Here is a 26585-nt window from a genome sequence, read left to right on the forward strand (position 1 = left end):
CCCTGTGCCAGCCCACCTTTGGCAACAGCAAAGGTGGGGGGAAGGCAGCTGAGAGCCAGGCCTTGGGGTCCCAGCGGCAGCCCCAGAAACAGGTCTTCAGGCCCAGCTATGTCTAAAACAGTGGTGTAGAGTCCCTTAGGGTGTTACAGACTCTTTTGAAGATGTGGGGAAAGTTAGGGTCTCTTGCCAGAAAAGACACAATTTTCTCCCAGTTTCTGGGGCTTCCAAGCCTTCCTCTCTTTCCCGATTGTGCCCTGGTCTCACAAAAGGTGCTGGGAGAAAATCGTGGATTAAGAAGCTCAAAATGGGGCCTCATCATTCTTTTTTGGCAGGATGCTTACAGGCTGGTTTAGACAAATCCTTGGTCTTTGGGGCCCAAGCACCCCAGCCACTCTCCCCATGGGGGTGGTGTCTCTCCCACGCTTTGAGGCTGCCTCTCCCCAGCTGTGGTCTCCCCGAAGCCACAGTTTCGCCAGTCCTTTGAGCCTTAAGGTGGTTTAGAAAAGAAACAAATACAGTGCAGGATGCTGAGTGTTGGAAAGCATAGCTTGAAGGCTGCCGTCTCCCACCCTAGAATCAAGGCTGGTGTGCCTCTCTGCCTGTCTGATCTTCGTTGGGCAGTCTGAAGGAAGGCAGGACCAGACGCCACTATGGCCGCTGCCAGGGGATGTTGAGTGGGAGGCTGCTGGGACCTGAAACCCATCATCACTTCTGGGTGGAGAAGTCCTAGAAACCCTTCCCCAGGCGAAATGGAGACTTGAGGGCTCGCTGGCCCTTTAAGACCAGCTGGCTGTAAAGTGGGGAGTGCCCTTCCCAAGCTCCAGCCTGCCCCTCCAGCTTGTTAAGAAAGTCAGCTAGGTTCCCCCTACTTCCAGTCTCGACAGAGGCTGAGGCAGAATTGTACTTTTCATCACCAATAAACAAGACCTTCTTAAGGTTTTAGTTCCCTCTGAGCCGCCAGTCCTGCTCGGAGACGGGCATCTGGGCACCATTTTTTTCTCTCTAGCCGTTCAATGTATACATACAAATGTCAAACATATTTTGACTTTTCAGCATTAATTAAAACCAGGGCATTATTTGCATGTAATAACTGTTTACTTGTTACTTTTTATGAAACTGAAATAGTTTACATTCTTTCAAACATTTCCTGTTCCTGTTGGCTCCCTTCCCCACGCACAGATTTCTTTCAAACGTTGCCCTTAACTGGTTGCAGGTTGATGGATGGAAAATGTTTGCTTTTATGAATTAAGCTTTCATTGCTGCTCCTAATTAGTCTCCAAGCTCCTTTTGTCATCCCCAATCTCTCAAGCCTTTTGCAACTTAATCCCAGCCCCAGCCCTGGGTAGACAGTCACTTGCCACTGGTCGGTGGTGGCTCTTTCAGATGCAGCTGCACGGCTGGGTGGTGGCTGGGCCGCTGCCCCAGGTGGCAGTGGCGAGGGAGGCCAACTATAGCTGCAGCATAAGGGGAGGTCAGTCCTGAGAGCCAAGCAGAGCATCAGGAATGGGGCACCCTACTCCCCCTCCTGGGAGGTGGACTATAGAAAGAGAAGAAATGATTCTCTGCGTTACTGAGACCTTGTCTGGTCATTCTGCCACTGATTTCTTGGTGGTATTTATGCTCACAGACTTGCGCCCACCCTACGAGGCCCTCTGAGAGGGAGATAGGTTTCCAAAGCATTGTTTAGCAACAGTGTGCTCTTGGGGCGGGCATGGCTGAGGCTGGGATCGTGGCTTTGGGAGATGCAGGAGACTGAGGTTGTAAACCATCCTCCCAGCCTTTCTTTCACCTGACTCAGTGGTCCTGGGAGACAGAAGAAGCCTGAGTGGGAGTTCCAATGCCTGTGGAAATTGACCAGATTTTCAGACCTCAGAGGCTCATAATATTAAACAGCCTGGGCTGTACAACCAGCCTACCTGGATTTCAGTCCCAGCTCTGCCAGTGACTTGCTGGATGACATTGGGCAAATGGCTTAACCTCTCTGTGCCTCGGTTTCCTCAGCTGTAAAATGGGGATGATAATGGTACCTACCTGGTGGGATTTTGTGAGGATTAAGGAAGCTGGTACAGTATATCAGCTGGCACATACTGAGAGCTGGATACATGTTAGAGATTTTGTTACTTCAAATGCCTGGGACTGGAGGAGATCTTTGAAGTCCCTTTGAGTGGTGACAGTCACTGATTCTCTGATTATCGTGCGGTTTGGGCGGGGGTGGGGGAAACCCAGAAGGTGTGAATTGTTGACTGGGAGAAGTGGAGGCGGCTGGCAGTGAGGGAGGAGGGCGCGGGGGTCCTGTGGCATGCAGCTGTGCATCAGCCGTGCCCATCCTGGCCGTGGGGAAATTCCCTCTGAGGACAAATCCTTGACTGACACAGACAGTTTGGGCTGCTCTAGGAGTCCGGATAGACTGGAGTTTGGGACTCAGAGCCTTTCCGTGGCTCTCTGACTTCTGCCAAGACTAAGAAGCCAGATGGAAACTTGCTTTTTATTTCTCAATCCTGTCTTAATTCTGAGAGCTTTCTATGCAAGACATACACACAATACCCCCACGGAGCTCTCACGATAAGCCTGGAGGTATAAACTGAGGCAAGAAAGGGAAAGAAACCAAGTTATTCTCCTGCAGTGATTAGGGCCCGGGTCCCTGCCCTGCCCAACACAGCGCCCTGTCTTACAACAAATTTTTTGCAACTTGCACTCTACCATCGTACAGTTGAAATGTGTAGATAACGTAATCTACCCATCTACATGCATCTTCAAAACCTGTATAATTCCATAGCTATAATGGAAAGAAAAAGGAAAAGTAACTTATAGTAATATCTCTGTTTGAATATGTAAACGTTGGAGTGAGATGACAGATGGACGCTGTGAGGTGGATGGATGCTTGCACCCCAGCCCTAGCCCCGTGACCCCCACAGCAGGCCAGGGGTGCATGACTTAAAGTCTGAACGCGGCGCTGCCGTCAGTGACATGATTTTCTGAAATTGTGAGCAATTCTTGGCAAAATTCTGAGCGAAATTAAAAACAAAAACAAAAAAACTGTCTTCCTTCCTTGAAAATTCAGTAGATGTTAAAAGTGCACAAAAACTTTTGTCTTGTTTTATGTAAAATGGAGTTAGGTTCATGGCTCAAAGATTCCTTATAAGCAAGTTTTTCACACACAGGAAGAATGAATAGTTCATTGCCCTGTGCGGTGCTAGACACTTGCATCCCCTTCCTGCCCCCCACATCCCACTTCTTGAGAACCATGTACCACAAATCCCCAAAATGCCCTCTAGGAGGGGCCGTGGGCCCAAGTGAAGATGAAAAGTCAGGAGTGTGGCTTCCTGAACTGTCACTAACCGGTTAGAAAGAAACTGTAATGTGTGGAGAGAGATTTGGGATGAGATGTGTGCATGTGGGCTTAGGGGACCGCTGGTGGGAGAAGGGTAGATTGCTTCTTAGCCTATATTGAAAAAACCCAGAAGTCTCCAGAGATGCCCTCTCCTGCTATCCACCAAGTCCCAGTGGTTGGGGCTTGTCACAAGGAACCCAGGCCGAGAGGGACTGGGACTTGCTCAAGGCCTTACTGCCAGACCTGCAGGAATGCCTGGGGCGGCTCACAGCCCCCACACGCAGCTACTTCCAGGACAAGACATCCCCCTCTGCCACCAGGGCTGGCAGTGGGAGCACCTTGATTTGCAATTCATAGACTCCTGGCTGATTGCAAGTTTGCCCCAGGTTCTTGCACAAAGCTGTCCACCTCCTTTGTCTTCTCAGATGTCTGCTCTAAGAGAGGGGAGAGATGGGTGGATGAGCTGGTTGGCCGCTGGTAGAGAGAGAGGTGATGGGCACTCAGGGTGACATCTTTCCCCTACGCCTGGTTCATGGGGCCCCTGCCTCCTGTGGCACCTGACACCTACCCCTCCCTCCACCTCATGCTTCCAGGCCCCAGCCCCTCCCTTCCTCCCTCCTCCCACCCTCCTCTCTGTGGGTACCTGTGAGGGGTGGTGTCAGGCCTGGAAACTGGGAGGAAGCTGTTGAGGTGGGCTGGTGACCTCAGGGCTGGCCTGTGGTTTGCTGCCTGGTGGGGTGGGGGCTTCTCACTTCCCAGGAGTAGGTGCTTAGGGTCTGTGTGGGGGACCAGCTCCAGGACATCCTAACCTTTCTGGCCCCTGCCTGGATACTATGTAACCTAGTCAACTCATTGCCCCCTGTGAGTCTCAGTTTTCTTATCTGTAAAATGGGAGCAGTAATTTCTGCCCTTAATTCATTTAACAAACATTTATTGAGCACTTGCTATATGCCAGGTGCTCTCTTAGGGGCTGGGGACACAGCAATGAACAAGACAAAAATTCTGGCCCCTGGGGAGTTTATAGTCTAGTGGAGGGAGACAGTAAGATAAGTAAATAGATGGATTATTAGAAGTAAGAAGCATTAGGAGGAAATTGTAGCAGATCAAGTGGGAGTGGGAAGGTCTGTGATGCTTCAGAGTGAGTCTTAACCTTTTATCACCCCACAGACCCCTTTGACAGTCTCAGAATGGTGTTTTTAAAGAATGAAATGAAATACAAGGATGACAATGAACATCGATTATATTAAAACGTAGTTAGCAAGACTTTTTAAAAATTGTGGTAAATATACTGCCTTGTTAGGGTGTTAAATAACAAGATCTAGCAAAGGGCTTGATGACGACCGTAATTTTGAAGTTGCGACGAACATCAAAGATATTTAAAGAAATATGCAACGTCTGTAATGTGATACGTAAATATCTGTGACGTCTTCTGGTGACAAGGTCACAGGGACTGCTGTAATGCCTCTGTGGTTTGTTGCCTACGTTCACTGGAGAGAGATGTTAAATTTTGGCTAGAGGTTAGGGGCAATACCATTGCCTTTTTTTTTTTTTTCTATCCCAGTTCTTGGACTGACTCGATTCTAAAAGGGATGCCAAGTTTAAATGCTCCTTTTAAAAATGACAACGAAAGTTGTCCTCTAGATAAAGTGATCAGGGAGGGCCTCACTAGGATGGTGACTTTTCAGTGGTGACCTGAAGGAAGCGAGGTGAGAAACAAAGCACTTCCTTGGGGAATGGGGCCCATCTGACTCTGGGCTGTCCACCGAAATTACCCATCCGCTAGGCGCCCTGAGGAACCAAGGAGGTGATGGGAAGGTCAGAGGCCCAGGGACCCCTGAGAGTGCCTGACTGGTTGTGGGGAGGGTCCAGGAGGAAACCAGTAGGAGGGAGGGAGGGTCCCTGGGAGTGAGTGGGCCAGGAGCCAGAAGCCACCTGCCTGGCATTTCCTGAGACCTTCTGTACTTTCCGTTTCCAGAAACCATGGAAAGTGCCCCTGTGGTCTGAGACTGAGGGGCCAGATTGGTTTCTCTGGCCAAGGACTCCAGGTCAGGTGCGATTTGCATTTCCATCCCTGCCTCCAGATGGCAGCTCCCAAAAATTCTCAGAGAGGCCCCACTCTTTCCCAGATCGAGTCACACCTCAACTTAAACCCCCTGCATCCCCCTACCCACCACCTTCCCCGAAGTCTCAGAAGTCCTTTGGTTCCTTGGTGTGGCCCCAGCAGCCTGGCTGGTTTACTTTTGTTCTGGGGTCTCCTGTTTCTCGGGCTGGAGTGTTCACTTGCTCTCTGGACCAGCAAGTACCCAGCCTTGCATAGAGAACCATAAACTGTTGGTCCCTCCACCCCACGAAACTTTCCTCTCCCACCTGTGAAGTAGGAATTTGGAAACAAGCCTACTTGCCTGTGAGAGTTGTTGGGAGGACTGGGACAGCCGGGTCAGCAGCCCGAGCCACTCGGGCAGCCGCCCTCTGTGCCTGCCCTGGACCAGCCTCAGGGGACGCAGGTCCAGGAACCCTCGGCCCCTGCCCTCAGGGAGTCCCCAGACCTATAACTGGGGTTCAGAGATAGGAATGCTCAGAGGAAGAGCAGGGGGAACCAGGTTTGACTTGGGAATGAGTGAAGCTCCCCCTAGACCCTCCCAATCTCATTCAGTCTGGAGGCTTTTTTGATAACAGGATAGGGCAAGAGACCGGGCTCTTACTTCAGTAAAGCTGCTGGTAAAATTGGGTTACCCTTTGAGAAAAAACCCTTACCTCATACCACATCAACCAGTAAACCCCAGAAGAATCAAAGAATTTAATGTCGAAGGTAGAGAGGACAGTGCTTATGGAAGGTAACCTTTAGATACTTGTGGGGAAACCTCCCTACACATCAAAACGGCGGGAGAAATCACTAACGAGAGGTGGAACTGAAAATGCAAAACAGCTCAGTGTCAGAAAGCGAAATATAACGGCCAGTGAACTAGGAAACCCATCGCCACAAACAGGACAAGGAAAGTGTTAAGCTTGATAGAATCGAGTGATTTTTTTTTAAGGCACTGAAACCTTCATAGAAAAGTATAAAGGACCAAGAAGCAATAATTTGTGTTGGATTAGGCCGGGTGATAAACATATTAAAAGTTTCAATCTCGCCAGTAGTAGAACAAAGGCAATGAAGTCGGGAGCGTTGAAGAGCTCTCCCCACCCCACCCCACCCGTGACAGGCGGGGTTACGGTGGTGCTGCCAGCCCCGGTGGGACTCCACACGCATCGTGATGATTCTGTCTGGAGAGATCAGTGCCCCCACGTCTGTCTCAACCCTCTGATGCAATGAAATCACTCACTGCTTCTTGGAATCTAGTCTAAGGAAATAAGCAGAGATGTAGACAAAGATTTTTATAAACAGAAGGTCATTTTCATTTTATTTTAAATGGTAAAAAAAAAATTATTATTTTAAAAGTTTTTTCCCCTCTCAGGAATTTTGAATGGAGACTTTGGAGCCAAATGTTTATCTAAAAATAGAACAGCATTCTGGAAATAACAGTTTTGTCTACAAATGAAATGTCTGCAGCTCCCAAATCAGTCCTTTTTCAGCCCCCGCCGCACACGCCAATAAGAAATTAGCAGCGTCGTAAATACCCGAGAGTAAGGAGATGGATAAATAAAAGATGAGGCTTCCGTGAGTTGAAATATTTTGCCACCATTAAAAATGAAATTTATGAAGAATTTTTAATGACATAAGTGCTTATGATATGATGTTAAATGAACAAGAAAGAGGGTACGGAAATTTTATTTTACTATCATTGCAACTGTGTAAAAACACAGTCACCTGAAAAAGGTTGCAATAGAGAACACTCAAATGTTAATAGTATTTTTTTCTGGCTAGTGTAACTATGGGTGATTTTTTTCTTCTATTTTATATTTTCTGTGTTCTTAAAATTTTCTATAAAGATCACGAATTACTTCCATAAAAAAACAGTGTGTACCCATCCTAGCCCCCCATCCCTATATCGTGAGGATCTCTGGATAGAAGGATCAGCACAAAGGCCAAGAAGCAGGGAGGAAATAAGCCAAGATGGCCAGAGCTTGGGGTGATAAGCTCTTGAGGAAAGGGATAAAGTTGGGGCCAGACCTCCTGGAGCCTTGAATGCCAGCCCCAGCAGCTTGAATTTCAGCCAGAGCCCTATCTTCTGCCCAGGTTCAAAGGAGAGAGACTTGCTCCTTCTCAAAGGCTAGGGCTTCAGGATGTTATGAATGGCTCCAGGTGCCAACCTCCTGCCTTTATTTCCCACTCTCGCCAGGGAAGAGTTTCACACTGACCATCACTGTGTTCACCAACCCCACCCAAGTGGCCACCTACCACCGAGCCATCAAGGTGACCGTGGATGGACCCCGGGAGCCCAGACGTAAGTGTCAGAGCCACTGAGCCCCCAGGGGTTGGGGAAGGAGGAGGGCTGTGGGGGAGGCAGGGGGGGTAGGGCAGCAGCCGAGGTCAAACAGAGGGCACTGGGTCCCAGGAGCACTCTTGTGCGGGATTGTGGTCCTCTGCTCAACAACTGCCCCCCCCCGCCCCAATACTGAGTGCCTGGCAGCAAAACCTGAAGCTCTCTGTGCTTACCCCTGGGCTGTAGGAAGCCAGGAAGGAGGCTGGGAAGGGGAGATGAGAGAATCAACATGACCCCCTCCCCGCTCCCCAGAGATGACTGCCCACTGGGGGCCAGGGGCTGGGAAACTATGGATTTGCATCCTTTAAGGAGAGGAAAAAGATGGAAAAGACTTCAGAAGAGGGGTGTGTGTGTGTGTGTGTGTGTGTGTATGATCATGCGTGTGTGATTGTGTGTGTGTTTGGGGGTAGAGTCCAGGTTTGTTCTACTCCACCCCACGTTCGTCTGCCAGTGGCGGAGGGAGGCAGTCATCAAAAGCAGGAGCTGCTCTGGCTGTGAGGCCAGATCCCCTCCTTGGAAATGTTCTTTGAATCTCAGTGTGTGACTTACTCAAGCCGCCCAGAGCCCAGACGCTGACCCAGGACCCACATCTCAAGATTAGCAATGCAAGTTTGATTCTGCAAATGTTTATTGAGCGCCTGTTCTGTCCCGAGAGCCCTGATCTGTGCATTTTAGCATCAGAGAGAGTTTGTGTTTCATTGCTTCTGCCCACTGAATGACCGGGGATTTGCAGATTCAGATTGAGGAAACTGGAGGGGCTGCTTCCACAGAGTGGGCCAGAGGCCTGTGTTCCCTGAATGAATGAATGAATGAATGAAACAAAGAACCAGCTGGTCATCACTGGACTGGCTGCTTCTTGAGCTTCAACCAGAGCTCTTATCTGGACTGGCCCTACTCACAGCATGCTCAGCCTGGTGTATTAAGAGCTGCCTGGTCCTTCTATTTGTAACTGTGGCCCTTTACAGTTTAGTAAACATTTATTGTCTCCTGGGATCCTGAACTAAAGAGTCACCTCAGTTTCAGGGAGGAGAGAATCCAGGCTCTGGGACATTGAGAAGCTGACCAGGGCCTCACACTGTCTTAGGTGCAGGGAGGCGCCCAGTCTTCCAGGAGACAGCCTTCCATTCCAATCCATTCTAATTCCGGAGCTGAGTGGGCCTGAGGCAGGAGGACAAGCTCCTGGTCTGTCCTCAGTGCCCAGGAGGCTGAGAACAGGTGTGTAGCTGTGCCAGGGCATCACCAGTGGGGGCCCCACACCTGGCCCTGGGCCGCCCTCCCTTCTTGGGTATCAGGCAGGCCTGCCTCCCCATCTGTCCAATTCCTGAGCCAGCTCCAGCACCTGGCCACTTGGGAAAGGCTCAGAGCTGAGCCCAGCAGCCCTGGAAGAATTTCCCTCCTGGCTTCTCAGGGCCACCTCCTCCAGCCTGCCCTGAGCTCCTGAGCGTCGTCATCAGGCCCACAGTTATCCACCTCCCAGCTGGCACCTGCCCTGGCCAAATTCCTGCTGCTTCCTTCCTGATGGGATTGGATATGGATGGATCTGTGCCCCTGGCCTTGGGCTTTGTGGCTCTGGACAAGTCATGCCTCCTTTTTGGCCTCAGTTTTGTCATCTGTGAACCAGGTCAGTGACCCCAAGAGTCTCAAGGTGGTGATGGCTGGGAAGCCCCTGTGAGCCATCGGCCCATGGTACAGAGAGCAGAATCTGAGCCAGCTGGCCTGGCTGGGGGACCTTGGGCAAGTCCCTGACCTCTCTGGGCCTCAGCTCCCTCCTTCAGGAAGTGGGATGATACCACGCAGCCCACAGGCCTGGAAATCAGTGATGGCATGTGGCTAGCATCTGGCTGTAGCAGAGGGAGGGTCCTTGTGAGTCACTGGATCTGTGGTGTTCTGTCATCCCTAGTAGCTGGCCACCACCCTGCACTCCCACCACCACCACCATTAGTCAATGGTGAACCTCTTTTTATCAGCATCAGGGTGGCTGCTGAGAAACCCAGGTCATTATAATAGAGGTATCACATCTCTGTTGAAGGAGGTGATATCTTTCTCTAAGCCTCTAGGAGTAGATTCAGTATGAACAGGAGCCACAGGCTCAATGTGATGATGAGCACTTAGGAGCCACTCCACAAAGCAGGGAGCACACGGTGTGTAGAGGCATGCAAGCTGAGTCTTAGAGCAGGTGGTCAGGCTCCCAGGGGCCAGGTGATGCTTGGAATCCCTCAGGATTCAGCCCTGCCCAGCCCAGAGCTGCCCACCCTCCCCTACTGAGACTGCTTGGATGAGGGTGGAGAAGCCCTGCCCTTGGGAGCCCCCAGTCATGCCCTTACCAGCTCTTCTCCCCTGAGGTCCCCAGACCTGAGACAGCCCCTTCTTGGGGGAAGGGGAAGAAGTCAGGCCCAGAGACGAGCCAGAGTCAGAGGCCAGCCCCGCTGCATGACCTGAGACAGATCAGTGGTTTTAAAGTGATTTGTTGAAACAAAATCTTAGCAGTAGCTCATTTATAGAAAATAGCAGATGTAGGAGGGGATGCTTCTCCTGGTCTCCCACCTAAGCACCTGCTTGCTCTGGCCCCGCCCACTCTGGCCCTCAGGTCAGGTCTCACCAACACCTGGGTTCCAGCCCCAACCTGGCCTTCACTCTGTGACCATGGGCAAATCCTCCTCCTTTCTGGACTTCCCGCCTATGAGTGATAAGAGGCCAGCTCAGCCACTGCTGGTCACTGAGCGCTCCCTGTGGGCCAGGCCCTATGCAGAGTCTCCTCATTGATCCTCAACAACCCCTGGAGGAGACGGGCCAGGAGGCAAGTCACTTGCCCAAGGGTGAGCTTTGGTGCACCCCAGGGGCTCCAGCCTGGGGTTCAGGGAAGCAAGGGCCACTTGGAGGGACCTTGCCACCTCAGTGTGCTCATCTGTAAGATGGGCGTGATACTAGCCTCTGCTCTGGAAGGTGAGCATTAAGTGAGTTTCTAGCTGCCTGTCCCGCTGGAAGTGGGTTATTAATAGTGTTTCCCTTCTGTTCTTTTCTCCTGCTCTGTGACCCCCGACCCCACATGAAGGCTGAGCCTCCTGTGCGGAGCGTTGGAGGTAGAGGCTGGCCCTGGGAGCCAAGGAGTGGGCGCCTGCAGGTCCCCGAGGCCCGGCTGTGGGTTCTGTGGCCAGGTCGTTCCCCTCCGCTGCCCTGCAGAGCGTGCCCGGTCTGCAGCCAGGTGGCCGGCTGGGTTTGAAGGCTGGCTTGGTGGCTTCCTGCCTGTGTGGCCTCCTCGGTTTCTGAGGTTCTCAGTGCTGATGTCCCTCCTAGTCACCAGGGGCTGGTTAAGAAGCAGGTGGAGCAGGATCCAGGACACGGGCAGGAGGTGGTGCAGCACCCGGCGATCCTGGTGTGGAACCCAGTTTGGGAACCGCTCACCCCGTCTCCCAGGGCGCAGTACCTGGAAGGGCAGGACGCAGGTTCTTCAGGGCTGCCAGAGGCAGAGGGGTGGCTCTGGCATCTTGCCTGGGGGCTTTTTCTTCCCCAAAATGTACATGAGATGATTTCAACAAGTATTTTCCTGGGTACCTACCATGTGTCAGGCACTGTTCTGGAAGCTGGGTACACCACACAAAACCCAACAAACGGGCTGTGGCCCTCTTGGCTCTCTAGGGGTGACAGCAGGGGTGGGGAGAGATGGTAAACTGTGCTGTTGTCACCGTGGCCCACAAGGCCCAATCTTGTCTGTGCCCGTTAGCCCTCTGCCTTCCTCTCAGACACCCTCCTCCTCCTTGCTTACCCAACTCTGGCCACCCTGGCCTCCTAGCCAGTCTTTGAACTGGGCAGCCACATTTCTGCCTCAGGGCCTTTGCACTGCTATTCCCTCCAACCTGAGACACTTTCTCCCAGACACCCCCAGATTTATGGCTCACTCCTTCCCACCTTGGAGTCTTTGCTCATGCTTCTCAGTGAGCCCTTCCCTGACACATTGTTTCAGATCACACACACAGGCATCCCCCAACCCCCCTTTTACTTCCCAGCTTTAATTTTATTTATCACTTTCATTTATTCATTCACTCATTCATTTCATTTATTTTTCATCTTCCCTGACTACTGTATATGCTCCGCAGGGCAGGGGTTCTGTCCTCTGCTTTGCCAGGCACTGGTGTAGACCCTGGAACACAGATGTGAGCACTTAGTAGGTGCTCAGGAAATATTTGTTGAATGGATAAGCGAGGTAAACAAATGATTAGCTAGTTTAATTTCAGGCTATGAGAAGTCCTATGAAGAATACTGAAGCTAGGGGAGGGGAGGAGAGCGAGGGGATGGGACTCACAGGAGGAGGGGGAACAAGGGAGGCCTCCTGAAGAGGTGACATTTGAACAGAGGCCTGAGGGAGGTGAGCAGCCACTGTGGCTACTGGGGGCAGGAAAAGTGACCCTAAGCTGGCAGCTAAATTGTGGCCATCCGGCCATCCAGCCATCCTAAAGTTGCTGCAGTTCCGTCCTCAGCTCCAGGTGTGGGGATTGGAGGGATGACCAGGTTGAGACAACTGCTCCCCACACCTGGCTCCTAGGTCCCCTCTTCCCCGGGGGAGTGCTCCTAGCAAGAGGGAAGGGGTTAGCCTCAGACCTCCCGGGTTCCCCGAATCAACCCCAGGCTGCTGGAAGCCCCAGCTGTGGCCCTGGGAAGGGGCTAGTTGCCTCCCTGCCTGCTGGCCCTCCTGCCAGCCCGGTTCTCTGCCCAGCCACCAAGCAGCTTCCGTCTGCTCACAGGGGGCCGATTCATGGCAGACCACCCCGGGCCTGGTACCAGCTTGCGATTCCACGCGGCTGTTAAGAGTCGGGTGTAAATCTCCTGACAGGCCGCAGAGCGGGCCTTGGGCCTGGGTGCCCCACCCCAGGGCTGGGCAGACAGTGGCTGCTGTGTCTGGGTTGTGGCTGCACCAGGGCCAGGCCCAACAACCAAGGAGGTGGCCGAGCGGCCTCAGATGGGTGAGGGGCCCCACAGTGGGGCCCACATTGTTCCCCACAGGCCAAGCTGCTCCTGTGGCCCTGCCCAGTGTTGCTCTCCCTGCTCCCTGCCCTCGTTGGCCTCCTGCCCCCTCCCACCCAGCTGCAGCAGGACCCTGAGCTGGCCTCTTGCCAGTCGGACCTCACTGCCAAGGAACCCAGCTCTCCTCTCTTGGAGGTCTTGAGAAGCCAAGACCTTAGCAAGCAAACTCCATGCAATATGCTGACCATTCTAGGTTTGACCTTTATCATGTGCCTCCACTTTTCCATCTGTAAAATGAATGTGATGGTAGTGGCCCCTCAGAGGGTCATGGCCCTTGGAAACGATATATGTGTCCCACCTGGCACAGTGCTCAGCATGTCGTGGATGCCTGCTCAAGTGGTTGCCACTCTCATCACAGGGGCTTGTGTTGGGCCAGCGTGAAGGCAGGGAGATGGCCTTGATGGCCTCTGGGTTTCCCCTCAAAGCACCAGGTGCCTGGCAAGTGTGCAGACCCAGGACTGGCCTAGCTGGTGATGCCCTGGGAATGGTGGTAAGGTAGCCCCGCCCAGAATCCAGCCCTTGTCCTCAAGCTCCTGCTGGTGTGACCCTGGGTGAATCACCCACCTGGATGGACCCCACTCTGATCCTTCTCACACACTTACAACTTTGGGCAACCCACGGTCTAAGTGAATTGAGGAGGAGTTGTGAACCCAGTACGCCTTCTTTGAGGGTCAGGTCCAGGCGGGCTGTTTAATTCTTGCAATCTGTTCACAACCTCCAGATTTAGGGTGTGATCCCCATTTCACAGATGGGACAACCGAGGCCCAGAAGGAGAGAGTGACCTGCCCACATCACCAGTGGGTAAGAGCTGTAGGGACAGGCCTTTGCCAGTGGGCCCTGGAGGGTCATAAATGAGGTTCAGAGCACTAATCAAGGTGACATTGGAGCTGTCAGTAAGTTGAGCTCAGCTGCTGGAGGCTTGATGGGCAGCCCAAGCCAGGTCCAGAGGGCCAAGGTAGGGCCTTCCTGAGGCAGTCTCCATCCTCCCCACAAAGCACTCTGCTTTGAAACGCTTGGGGCCTGTCCTCCAGGTCATCCTCACCTCAGGGGTTAGACAATGTGATACCCACTTGCCAGGTGTAGAAACTGAAGTCCAGAGGAGGAGAGGGACTTGGTGGGTTAGAACAGGTTGTGATTAGAGGGTTAAACTCTTAGCACTGAGCTTCAGAGCAGGGCAGGGCTGCTGGTGGAGTCCACTGAGACCCTCTCATCTTCTTCCCAGGCCCACCCTCCTGCACCTGCAGGGAGCAGCTTTGGGCCCTGAGCCTGGGCTGGGTCCTAACATCCTTTGTTTGGAGCCCAATTTTCCAAACCCAGGCTCTTTTCCTGCAGGATGGCTCCAGGAAGACACCGTGGCCAGGTGCTTTCTGTGTGGGACTTCAAGCATGTCGCTGACCATCACTGAGCCTCAGTTTTCTCACCTGTGAACTGGGGACAGTGGTAGACCTCCCTCATGGGGATAATGCAGGTGAAAGAAGGCAGAGCATGTCAGCTGCTTAGACACTGGAGTGGAGGAAGTATTCGGTAAAAGTCAGCTGCTGTTTTATTTCCGTTCCTGCTAGTACTGCTCTTAACCTGCAGAGGTTCTGGGGGAAGGGGGCTTCCTGGAGGAGGGGCTCCCAGGATGAGCCCCAAAGGCAGGAAGGCATTCCTGACTGGGGCCATGCCTGAGCTGCAGCTCTGAAATATGGGAGGCAGAGAATCCTTGGGACCAGCAGCAGCAGGAGGAGGTGACGGGAGGGCCCCGGCGCAAGCAGCCCTGCCTCCCTTCCACCCTGCCTCCCTTCCTTCTGGGGGCCCTTGTCTGGCCAGTGGCTGATTCTTGCAGTCAAGTCAGGGACTTTCAAAGCTCAAAGGGCCTCAGTGAGCAGGTTGTGCAGAGGGGAAACTGAGGCATGGCATGAAAGGGCTGGGCCCCTGTTGACCAAGTGAGCCAGGCCAGGGCTCCCCACCCAGCTCTCACTGTGGGCAGCCGAATGAAAGAGATCTTTTCTGAAGGCCCATCTTCTTTCCTCGGGCACAGGAAGTTCCGTTCTGCTCCCAGTGTGAAGGCCGACCCCGTGGCTCTGAGACTCTCTGGCGCCCTGGCCCCGTGTCGCCGCCTTGGCCCCCCTTGGCCCCTCCCTGGCCGTGGCTCCAGCGTTCCACAGCAACAGGGAAGCGAGTCCCAAAGTGCTGTTAAAACTCCCCCCTCCAGAAAGTCTGCCCTACATGGAGGCAGAATAGCCCATGGTGGGAGTGTGTGCTCTGGGGCCACATTACCTCCTTTGTATCTCAGGGCAGCCGCTTAGCACAGGACTCATCTTGAAGCCTCAGTGGCCCCATCTGTAAAATGGGGCCAAAAGGAGAGTGTCAGGAGAAAAAGCAGTGGACTCAGAGTCGGGGCCTGGGTGCCGATGCTGGCTCTGCTGTCCTGGCTGTGTGTCCCAGACTGGACTTACCATCCTGGCCTCAGTGCCCTGGTCTCTATGTGGGGGTATAATCCTGCCTCCCTTGGCACCAGCTAGTGTAGAAGTGACCTTGCAGATGACAGTGACCTGTGCGGGTGAGGAGAGTCCAGAGACCTTGTTTGGCCAGCACCATGACCTGTGAGGGCACCATGATGTGGACACTGTGGCTTGGGGTGGGGCAAAGGGGTGTGACTTGAGTGAGGCCACTAGGCTGCAAGCGGCAAAGCCCATCCTCGAACCCAGGCCAGCTGTGAACCCCGCCCTCCTTCCGCTGGGCCACAGGAGTATCTGTAAACACTTTGTACACAGTGTAACTCAGAAACGGGACTTTATTCACCAGTGGTGATGATAGCAAGGCCTGAGGTTTTGCACCAGCTTTTGTGTAGCCCCATTGGCTCACGTCAGGCTTGTGGTTGACTAAGACACCCAGATCCTCTGCACCCAAGCTGCTGTCAGGTCAGTCTGCGGTCTCCAGAGCTATCCAGCCGGCTTCCTGCCTGTTGAGATTGTTCTGAATTCATTCGTGCCCCAGCTCATCCACATTGCCCTGCCATTTTCAGTGGCCTCAGCAACAAGGGCAGTTTCCTCCAAGGCCTGTCAGGACTGGGGCCTAACCCTGCAGCACTCCCCCAGAGCCTGCCTCCTGAGGGGTATCCATCACCCAGTCCTCAGTAGCTAAGGTTAGACAACCAACCAGAAAATGATATCTCAGACTTGGAGATTGCAAACTTGCAGCCCCTGGGCAGGACACGTCCTATAAAGCGGGTGGGTTTGTTGTTGTTGTTGTTGTTGTTGTTGTTGTTGTTGTGTTCAGTATTTGAATTAATTGCCAACATGTAAAATCTGGGAGATTTCACATACAAGCTGGTTTTTGGCTTCTGGTAAATTAGAAGCTCTGGCAACACTGGGCCCACCCCAAGCAGGGCGCCAGTCAGCTGGACTGGATGGCAACTGCCCCTTCTGCAAGGCATACCCTCTCCAGCCTGCCCCAGTCCCCACCCATCCCACATGCTTCATTTATGTGACTTGCCCGGTCCCCATAGTCATCTGAGTTTGCAGCCCCAGCTCCAGCCAGAGCTACCTCAGTCCAGTTTCCCTGTTGCCAAGGATCCTGGGAGAGAGCAGCAGGGTTGAGGGGGGGGCCTGGCTGGGGGCCAGGTGGTCTCATTTTGGCTGCCAAGTGTCCCATGGGCTCGGGCCTGGGGCCTCCTCAGAGAAAGTGGGTTCCCTGGTCCTTGGTGACTTGCTGAGCCCACTGTGGCTCCCAGGGCAACCTGTTGCATCTCTTAGGGCTCTCAGAGGCCTATTTGAGCTTGTGGCTAGGATGTGCAACGAGCCTGGGGGTCTGCGGGTACCCGAATCCCTTGCATCCCCATTTTAAAAATCAGAAATCAGGCCCATTCTGAAGCCTCCAGCTCTGTCCCCTCATTCCCATCAGCAGTGAAGAGTCATCTCACACTTTTCCAGGCCCCCAGGATGACATCTTCCAAGCCTCAGGAAGCACGGTGTGTTTTATTTTACCTCCCACCTACTTCTCTCTTCTCTCGCCCTCAATCTAGAAACTTTCACATGTCACTGCAGACCCCAGGACTCAGGCAAGCCTTTCCATCTCCCCTAGCCCCTCCCTAACGCTTTGTTTCCAGGGATCCTAGATCTTGGAGATCCTTCCCCCTTCTCACTGTGTGATCTCAGGCAAGACTTCTCACCACTCTGAGTCGTAGTTCTGTTGTCTGTAAAAAGAGGACTGGGCCAGCCTGCCTGCCTGGCCTCCTCCCTCAAGGATGGGGTGGAGCAGAATGGGCCAGCCTTCGCCAACAGGCTGATCAGTGGAAGGCTGTTCATCCCTCGCAGTGAGCAGTCTATTCAAATGTCTGCCCTGGAGAAATCCCCCGACACAAGAAGGTTTGTGATCAGAAACTTTCTTGGGAATGTCTCATGCGAGGGAATAATGGAGGTAAAACAGCCTAAGTGTCCATCTGAGAGGAACAGCTGAGTGGACAGCGGCCTCCAGTGGATGTGACAAGCAGGAGCAAGGGACACCCACGGGCTTAGCAGTGCCACACCACCCTCCTCCCTCTAGTGATCCTCACTGTGTCCCAGGTGGGCTCCCAGGGTTTCCCAGGAACTCTGTTGTTTCTGTGGGGCTGGGTTACTCTCCCCATCTTACAGATAAGCAAACTGAGGTGGCCCCCCAGGGTGTGCTACTCAAGGAGCAAATTACAGAATGATACAACCAGGCTGAGACCATTCCAGAAAGTTCCATGAGAAGCTTGCTCTGTTTTACATGTATGAAAAGACAAAAAAAGGGGTGGGGGGAGCTAGAAAGAGAGACCTCCAAATTGATCACATGGGTATTTCTAGGCAGGGATTGAGAGTGGGTCAGGGGAGCCATTAGCCTTACCTGTAATGCTTTTATTTTTGTAGATATTCACATGTTGCTTGTGAAATCTAAAAGGAGTAATTGAAAAAGTGTGTGTGTGTGTGTGTGTGTGTGTCCCTGCAAGCTTAATGTCATTTGAGAAGCCTTGAGGGTGGCCTTGGCTGGCTGCTTGAAGGCAGGGCCTGGCCACCTTGACCCTGCCAGCACCTCTGAGGTCTTGGAGGCGAGGCTGGGGTCCATCTGGTGTGGGCCATGGCAGAGGATAATGGGAAAGGCTGGCAGTTTCTCCAGGTGTGATGTCTCAAGCCAGGTACACTGGTCCCCTGTACCCAGCTTCTGGACAGAGATGGGAGTCCAGCCCCTCACATAGTGCCCCACACCACTTCCCAGCATCCTGCTGAGTTTCCCCTCCTGTCTGAGGCCCAGAGAAGAGAAGACATGTTCTGGGTCCCAGGGCAGCTCCAGGCTGGAGGAGCCCACATTCCCATTCCGGGGCCGTCCCCATTACCCTCGCAGGTGTGTGGCGGGAGCGGCGCTGGGAGGCAGATGGTAGCAGCAGCCCTGCGTCCTCTCCCTGACTCCCACAGGGGCCTGCTTGAGCCCCTTTCTCATGCCTACTGCCTCAGATTCTCCTGCCAAAAAGTGTATCGTAGAGGTTCAGGTCACAGGTTTTGATTTGAAACTGCACATTCAAATCTTGACCCCCACAACTCCAGGCTCTGTGGCCTGGAGCCCCTCTCTGAGGGTCACCTATGGAATAAGTGAGTATTCCTGCTCACAGGTCAGAGTGAGATCATGGCAGCGCCAGGGTGGCACATACTGACCATTCTCTGTTCAGAAAAGAGGTTGGTGGTGACCTACCCTGCAGAGACGTAAGGTTGGACCTCACGGAGAACTTCCCAGCAGAACAAGGCATTTCTGTCCCCCTGAGACTCTCAGGAACCAGCTGCTCATGGGCTCCCATGCTCTGCAGGCCATCGGCAGAAGCTGGAGGACCAGACCAAGGCGTTCCCCGACCGCTTCGGGGACCTGGAGCGTCTGCGCATGCGGGTGACGCCAAGCACGCCCAGCCCCCGCGGCTCACTCAGCACCACAAGCCACTTCAGCAGCCAGGCCCAGACCCCCATCCAAGGTACGGCACAGCGGGACTGCAGTGGGGAAGGTGGATGGGGACCTGGACCTGGATGTGGTCCTTCTGCTCCAGACCAGTAGCTCATCAGAGGTCATTCACTGCTCTGCCCTGGTTTAATAAGGAGGCACATGGTGCCCATTCTTTCCTACACATCTGCTCTGGGGGCCTGCTCTGTGCCTGGTCCTGGGCTCGGCCCTTCCTTCATTCACTCGGCAAACGTTTATTGTCACCCACCATGTGTCATTGCGGGGCCTGGCCCCAGGGACCAGCATGAATGGTTAGACAGAGTCCAGGCTCTCCCTGTTACCTCAGGGAACAGTGCACCCGTCAAAATTGGGCAGGACTTGCCCAAGGAGCCTGAGATAGACGCTTGTCTGATGAGGACACCATGGCCCCCAAGCCCCAGCTTTCTTGTCTGAAAGTGGGGTGGTGGTGGATGCCTCTGCCTGGACCCAGGATGACATTACCACACTCAAACAGACTTTTGAGTAAACTGTAAAGTGATGTTGCAGGCTTGGAGAGACACACAGCATCCCCTGAGAAAGGGCCCCATGCAGCCTAGAGACTCTTCCCAAACATGAAAGGAGGGAGACCTCTGGGCTGAAGCCCAAGGTGGAGTCTACCCTCATGACTGGATGAACGCAGTGGGCACAACTGAACCTGATCTTGGGCAGGCCACCCAGTTGTGCAGGTGTGCAGGCGCCAGGCACATGGCAGGTGCTCAGCAGATGGCTGGATGATGAATATTGGCCCTCCAGGTTCTCTTGGCCAGGGCGCTGGGGTTAAGGAGGCTGAGTGCAGAGCTGGCCCTCAGGCCAGGCGACGGCAGAGAGCGCTCGTCACCAGGACTGGACGGAGGTGGGAGGGCTGGCTGCTGTCATGCACTGTGGGTGTCCTTGAGGCCCTGGTTAGAACCCATATGGCAGATGAGTGAATTGAGGCTTAAGAAGTTAAGAGCCACACTTGGGTCACACAGCCCATCAACAACCAGGTTCAAAGTGTCCACAGCACCTGCCCCCAGGAACTTCCTGCACTTCTGAGAGCAAAGGCAAGGGAGCCCCTACTGGGAGCCACCAGCCCTTGCCATGTGTGCCAGGTACGATGCCACGATGAGGGGACTTGGTGCAGCCTCCTGGTGTGAAGAGAAGGTACCTCCCTTCTGGCCTGGGAAGCTGGGCCTTGGCCCTGCTGAGCCCCCAAGGAGAGGAGAGGCCCCAGGTCCAGCCGCCCTGAGCCATGGGCCATGGAGTTTGAGACACTCAGCAGCTCTCGAGCCCAGGGGCTGCAGGGAGGGTCCGACCTCAGGAGGCTGCGGCTGGTGCTCGGGGCTCATGCCCACCCCTGCCGAAAGCTGTCTGTGCTCCAGTGCCCCACAGGCCAGCATTTGTCCAGGCACAGCAGCCTGATACTCCAGGCCTTTGCCTGCCATGAGTGGAGCTGGGACCCAGCCAGGGAGCTCTGGACTCCAACAGGTGAGGGCAAACAGTGGTGTCCTTTCCTGTCCAGCAGCTCCCGTGAAAGAAGAGCCCACCACTCTTCCCAGCTGTGTGGACAGAACTTGGGAATCAGCACCTGATGGGGCCTGAGGCAGGCCTGCCCACCCTCTGTCCAGCCCACTAGGGCCGGACCTGGCCCAGCAGCGGGCAGAGCCCTTGTCTCCCCCGGACTGGGAGGAAAGGAGGTTGGGCCTGTGTTGGGCAGTGGCTGACGCAGTCCATCCCCTTCTGCTGTATCCTGAGGCAGGGTGCTCCCTAACCACCCACAGCACTAGAGTGCAGGCAGCCTACGGGGTCCTTCACACAAGCCATGTCCCTCGTCCTCAGGCCTGTCCCCTTTGGAGTGAGAGGAAGGGCTTTTGACCACCAAGACCAAGGAGGCAGCAGTCAGGTAGACCTAGCTAGGAATTTGAGCTCTACCACATACTGACTGTATGATCTTAGGCAACTTGCTTCATCCCTCTGAGCCTCAGTTTTCTCATCTGTAAAGTGGGAAGAAGGAATATCAATCACAGAGGGGTATTAGGAGGGTCAGGCTTGGGGAGTCACTCTCACTGGCCCTCCCTCCTGGTGGGACAAGCCTCTGCTTTCAGACTCCATCTTGGGGGCCCCCCTCAGGATGCTCCACCACCACTTCTCTGGGTTCCTGTTAATAGCTTTGACCCCCCAGCTTTGGTCACTGGCAAGCAGTGCTGAGGCCCCAACCCGTCTGTACCCCAGTCCCCAGCCCCCCAGCTGCGGCCGCCCACAATGGGGGCTTCTCACAGCTCAAAGGGCTCATTCAGCCACCACACAGCAGCTGGGGCAATTTGGAGAAGAAAATAAACATTTCCTTCCAGTGTTGGGATTGGCTGCTCGACAGCGGCCTGGCCAGCTCTGGTTTCCTGGGGCTACTGGGCTGGAGGGGGTAGGGATGGGGGCAGGAGCTGAGAGGGTGCTGAGGGCAGACACTCCCCTTACCCTGGGAGGAGGCAGGATGGGACAGCAGCAGATCAGGCTGGTCTGCCTGCAGCCCATGTGACCCCCAAGGGCCACACACACAGGCCCACCTGGCCTGGCTTTCTGTTTCCGGGACTGCAGCCCCCCCACACCAGGCCCCCCTATCGCATCCTGGGGTCCCTGTTTAGGTTTCCTTTGTTTTGAAAATGGGTTCCTGTCAGCCGAGCAGCACTCACTTTGCTGGGCTCAGAGCAGGTGTCAGCCCCCTACTCTGCTGTGCTTGGGGGGCCAGGCGCTGCCGACAAGGCTTCTCCCCTGGGGTTTGGAAGTGAGCGCATGAGCCAGGCTCCCCTGAAGCCATAGGCTTCCAAGCAACACTGACCAACCAAGGGGTCTGTTAGGAAGGGTTCCAGATGTGCCAGAAGGCCCCAGTCACCCAGACCCTTGTCCCCACATCTCTCCACCTTGAGCCTGGGAGCATCATTCCATTCTGATCCACATACAGGACCAGAGCCTGCCGCTGAGGAACCATCCCCGCCCCCAGCTGAATCAGGAAGACCCCAAAGGCCAGAGAAGTTACAAGTGTCATCTGAGGTCATACAGCACCTCAGGCAGATCTGGGAAGCAAGGCCTGAAGGCACCCACAGCTCTAGCCTCAGCCACACATCAGTGACGGCAGGCTGTGCCCACCTGGAGCTGGCCAGGGACGGAGGCTGGCCTCCTCCTGAGTCCTCTCCAGCCTTTAGTCTTTGGTGGGTAGAGGGCATGGGGACAGACAGACTTCATCTTGGGACTGCTGCTGGGGACTCATCCACCTACCGCTGCTGCTCAGAGTCACCCTCTTGGCCTGGTACAAGGAACACCGAGTGTCAGGGGTGCACCTTCGCAGGGCCCTGAATGGGCCAGGTCTCCTGTGTGCCCAGAACAACACAAACCCTCATCAGGCCCCTACTCTGCCCAGTGGAAGCACCTTACGTGTATTAACTAATTTAATCCTAGGGACTGTTATCGTCTCCATTTTTCATGTGGGACAACTGATGTACAGAGAGGTTAAGTGACTTGCCCAAGGACACACATCTAGTAAGTGTCAGGACCGAGATAAGTTTCTAACCTCAAAGACCACACAGTTAACTTCCATTCTGTGCTGCTTCAAAGATGAGACAGCTACCTCTCAGGCACATATCAGAGCTCAGGACTGAGAACCCCAAGATTCTATGCCACTTCCAATGTGCTGCGTGACCCTTAGGCAAGTGCCTCACCCTCGCTGAGTCTCAGTTTTCCTGTTAAGGAGTTTAGACTCAATCTTGAAGCCCCTTTGAATGTTGAGGTTTCAGGGGTCTGTGATTACAGAAGTATGGGGCAGAGACTGGTGTACCTTTGTCTTGGAGCCCTTGGGGAGCCAAACTCCTGTGAGAGCCAGGGCGGAGCCTGGGCTGGACACTGGGTCTCTCTGTGACAAGGGCAAGGTTCAGGCCACCAAGCCCCTCTGGCTGCCATCTCACTTTGCTGCAGGGGCAGGTGAGTGTGGCATCTGATCCTTGTCTGGCCACTAGTCAGCTTCAGCCTGCAGGGCAGCCCTGGAGACACAGGTCCAGGGTGAAGTGAGGGGTGGGAGTGGCAGACAGAGCTGCTGTGGACCCAGACCCCCCACTACCAGCAGAAGCTCATGTAACCTAACTGAGCCCCACCTGGGCTGGAGAGGTGCAGGCCCAGCAGAGAGCAGAAAGCAGAGGCCTCATGACGAGTTCCAGTGCTTTCTGTGCAACCTCAGGAGAATGGATCTTTCTCTGCCTCTGTTTCCTTATCTGCAAAAGCAGGGCCTAACTCCCAATCTCACAGGAATGTTGGAGACCCTCTTCATACCCACAGTTGTGCTAGCTCTTAACGGGGAGGGAGGGAGGCCAGAGCTGACGGGCCAGGCTGCAGGGCGCCGTGTCCTGGCCTGTCCTCAGCTCCCCACACACCAACAGCCCAGCTGGGGGCCCACCTTCACCCCCTCAACAGGCCTCTGCTCTGGTAGGATGTGAAGAGGATTCCAGGAGGAGAAAGAACAGCCCTCCTCCTTCTCTGCCTGCACCAGCGACCCCCTTGGCCACCTGCGGCCCAGTCACCTGCTCTCACCTGTTTCCCAGGTGGGGCAGTGTTCTGAGTCAGGCAGGCTCCAGCCCCCAAGTGACTCGGGGCTATCGGACAGAACCAGAACTAGAGCCAAGGATCCCCCCAACAGGCCTGTGAACCAGAACCTGAGGTCATTTTTAAAGAAGGATCCCCAGGGTGATGTTGGGCTGCGACTGACCATCCTCCTTGCTGTCCCCAGGCACCTCGGACCTGAACCCTTTCTCCGACCCCCGCCAGTTCGACCGCTCCTTCTCAGCGCTGCCAGCTCTCACGGAGAGCCGCTTCCCCGATCCCAGGATGCATTACCCGGGGGCCATGTCAGCCGCCTTCCCCTACAGCGCCACGCCCTCGGGCACGAGCATCAGCAGCCTCAGCGTGGCCAGCATGCCGGCCACCAGCCGCTTCCACCACACTTACCTCCCGCCGCCCTACCCGGGAGCCCCGCAGAACCAGAGCGGGCCCTTCCAGGCCAACCCGTCCCCCTACCACCTCTACTACGGCGCGTCCTCCGGCTCCTACCAGTTCTCCATGGTGGCCGGCAGCAGCAGCGGGGGCGACCGCTCGCCCACCCGCATGCTGGCCTCCTGCACCAGCAGCGCTGCCTCTGTCGCCGCCGGCAACCTCATGAACCCCAGCCTCGGCGGCCAGAGCGACGGCGTGGAGGCTGATGGCAGCCACAGCAACTCGCCCACCGCCCTGAGCACACCCGGCCGCATGGACGAGGCCGTGTGGCGGCCCTACTGACCACCCAGGTCAAAGTGGACTGCTTCTGCCGGCAGCCGGGACCCCAAGAACCTTCTGGACAAGTGGCTGGTCCAGCTCCTAGGCTCAGGGCAGTCATAGGCCCAGAGTCCACAGTCCTTGGAGCCCCGAGCTGGTGGCTGGCTCTGAGAGCATCTAGTTCAGCCATGTCTTTGTACAGAGGGCTAGGGACCTCCCCTAGGACACCGCCCCCAGCCCAGATCCTACTCATCTCATCCCACGTTCCTGTGGGCACAGTATCTTTCTCCTGCCAGCTCCCCCAGAATGCCTTGGCTGTCCCCAGCTACGCTCGCTGCTGTCATGGGGCCCAAGCCTCCTGGGACAGAGACCATCTCTGTTTCAAAAAGAGGTGGCATTTGCCCATACGGTTTGGCCTCTTATCTGCGGGGTGCTGGAAATACCTCCCCACCTCACCTTCCTGAGTTACCCCACACCCCATGGGCCCAGCCCTCCCTCCACGTTTACGCAAGTTGAGTTAAAACTGGAAAGTCCCCCAGCCCTGAGAGGGGGTCCCTCATTGTATGGGTGGGGAAGGAACCCATCTGGAGGACCCAGGAAATTGCTGGCAGAGGTGGAGTGAGAACACTCCAAAGCCCACCCCTCACTCTGCTCCCTCACAACTCCCAGCAGCTAAGAGGCCCTGACCCCTTCCCAGCTGGCTATGGATCCCAGTCCCCAGAGCAGACTAGCCTGTGGCAGCAAGTCCCTAAAACCAGGGAAAACATCTGCAGACGGGTCCTCCATGCACTTTACCAGCCCAAGGCATTCATCCGCTGTTCTCCGTAGAGGCAGGGAAGGGTCCCTTCCCTCTAGGCTGGTCTCACAATTGCCATTTTTGGAGAGAGCACAGGGACCAGATAGGTCCCAGCAGAAAGCTTTGGGGTGAGGGGTCATGGAGTCAGATGTCAGCATCCCTGTCCCACCTAGGTCCAGCCAAGCTGGGCACACCCGCAACCCCCAGCCTCCCAGCCTCTAATGTACAGCTCTCCGTCTGTAACCAGACTGCTCCCAAAGCAGTTTTGAGCAAAAAAACAGTTTTTAAAGATGATTTTAGGGAAAGAAAAAAAAGCTTGTCAACCATTTTCAGACACAAAGTCTCTTATAGGGACCTTACCCCATGGTAGTAAGCTATACCCTCCCCGCTCTGAAAGTGTGGAATTGTTAGGGTCCTAGTACCTCCTCAGGAGGCCACATTCCTTCAACAGCATCCCACCAACTTCCACTGAAGGCCAGCCCTGGTGCGGAAAGAGGGAAACCCTGGTGAGATGCTGAAGTCTCACGTCCGTCACTCTCGGGCACTTGTCCGAGAGGGTGTGTGGGTGTTCCGGTGGAGGTGAGAGGCGGAGTGTGGCGGCTGCGTCGTGGCAGAACACAAGAGCTGTAAGGGGCTCGCCAGGTCTCCCCTGCAAAATGCTCCTCAGTGGTTGTCTCTGTGATGGCCCTTGGTCTGCCGTATCACCCCAGGCCGTGGCAACAGCCAGATAAGCACACAGGAGACGCACTGACAGGAAGCCCTTCAGGTGGTCTTATTCAAACCCCTCCTGCTCCAGTTTCTCTTGTCCTACCCACACTGGAAAAGGCAGTCTCCATCTCTTCAAAATAGCCGCTGGGGGTGTCTTCTGACTCCCTTCAGCCAGGGGGGCTCTCCACCCCTTCTCAGGAAGCAGCTGCAAGACCATTGCCCTCGTGTCTTCACCCCTGTTCTCTGTGGTTGTAGACTGGCCCCAGGCCCGCATGGGAGGCACCCTTGGGTTCCCAGTGCGCAGCACTTTTAGCCCCTCCCCAGGTTACTACCCCTTCCTGATGTCCGAGCCCTGATGGGGGCAGGCACAGGAAATAAATTGACCCCCCCACCTCCCACTCCCTGACTGAAAGTGATGGCAGCCATGCTGAGTCTGTTTTTTAAGGCCCGTAGTGGGTTCCAATGGCTCAGGCTGGTAAAAATGGGTCCTTATTTACAAGGCTGCTTTAAAGTTGTACTAGGCAAACACACTGATTTAGAAAGCACAAAGAAGTGAAGAAGTTTGGGTACCATGTTACTATAAGCTTGTTGGTGGTGAGTTCAGATGTTTTGTGACATATTGTCATGCTGAGGTGTCCATACCTGCTACGCTCATATCTTCTGTAAAACTGTCCCAGAGCTGGAAAGAGGGTGGAGAGGGGTGAAAACTGCTTTGCACTATAATTTGCTTAATGTGTTTGTTTTTAATGCACAACTTACTTGTACAGTAAACTGTCTGTCTTCTGTACTATTTAACTGTAAAATGGAATTTTGAGTGATTTGTTACAATAATATAAGTCTGAGATGTGCTGAAGGATCCAATGCCAGACTTCTAGGGCTGTGTGCATGGCGGCTGGGAGAGGATGGAGCCCTCTCACCGTGGCCAAGGAGGAGTGAGGCGGGGCCTGGGGGCAGGAACAGGACTAACCTCACTGCCTTGGAGATCCCCAGTGCCCTGGCCTCCTTGCACCCAGCTCTATCAGGAATGGCCGTCAAGGCCACCCTAGGCAAGTGCAGCTGGTGAGGCCTCCTC

General features: G+C 54.7%; 1 protein-coding gene across 2 annotated transcripts in view; it reads left to right on the forward strand.

Annotated features, from left to right (window-relative positions):
* RUNX3 (RUNX family transcription factor 3) overlaps positions 1-26374 on the forward strand; it is a 60432-nt gene extending 34058 nt beyond the window's left edge. The window contains exons 4-6 of one of the 2 annotated variants that reach the window (XM_031464385.2): positions 7612-7716; positions 18544-18736; positions 23489-26374. In XM_031464385.2, coding sequence (XP_031320245.2) covers positions 7612-7716; positions 18544-18736; positions 23489-23957 — 767 coding nt within the window. In that variant the 3' untranslated portion in view covers positions 23958-26374. The remainder of the gene's footprint in view (positions 1-7611; positions 7717-18543; positions 18737-23488) is intronic. The other variant, XM_010989793.3, reaches the window with a different exon arrangement.
* The last annotated feature ends 211 nt before the right edge of the window (positions 26375-26585 follow it).

Source organism: Camelus dromedarius, chromosome 14 (assembly GCF_036321535.1).
Source record: "Camelus dromedarius isolate mCamDro1 chromosome 14, mCamDro1.pat, whole genome shotgun sequence".
In the NCBI taxonomy this organism is placed as follows: Eukaryota; Metazoa; Chordata; class Mammalia; order Artiodactyla; family Camelidae; genus Camelus; species Camelus dromedarius.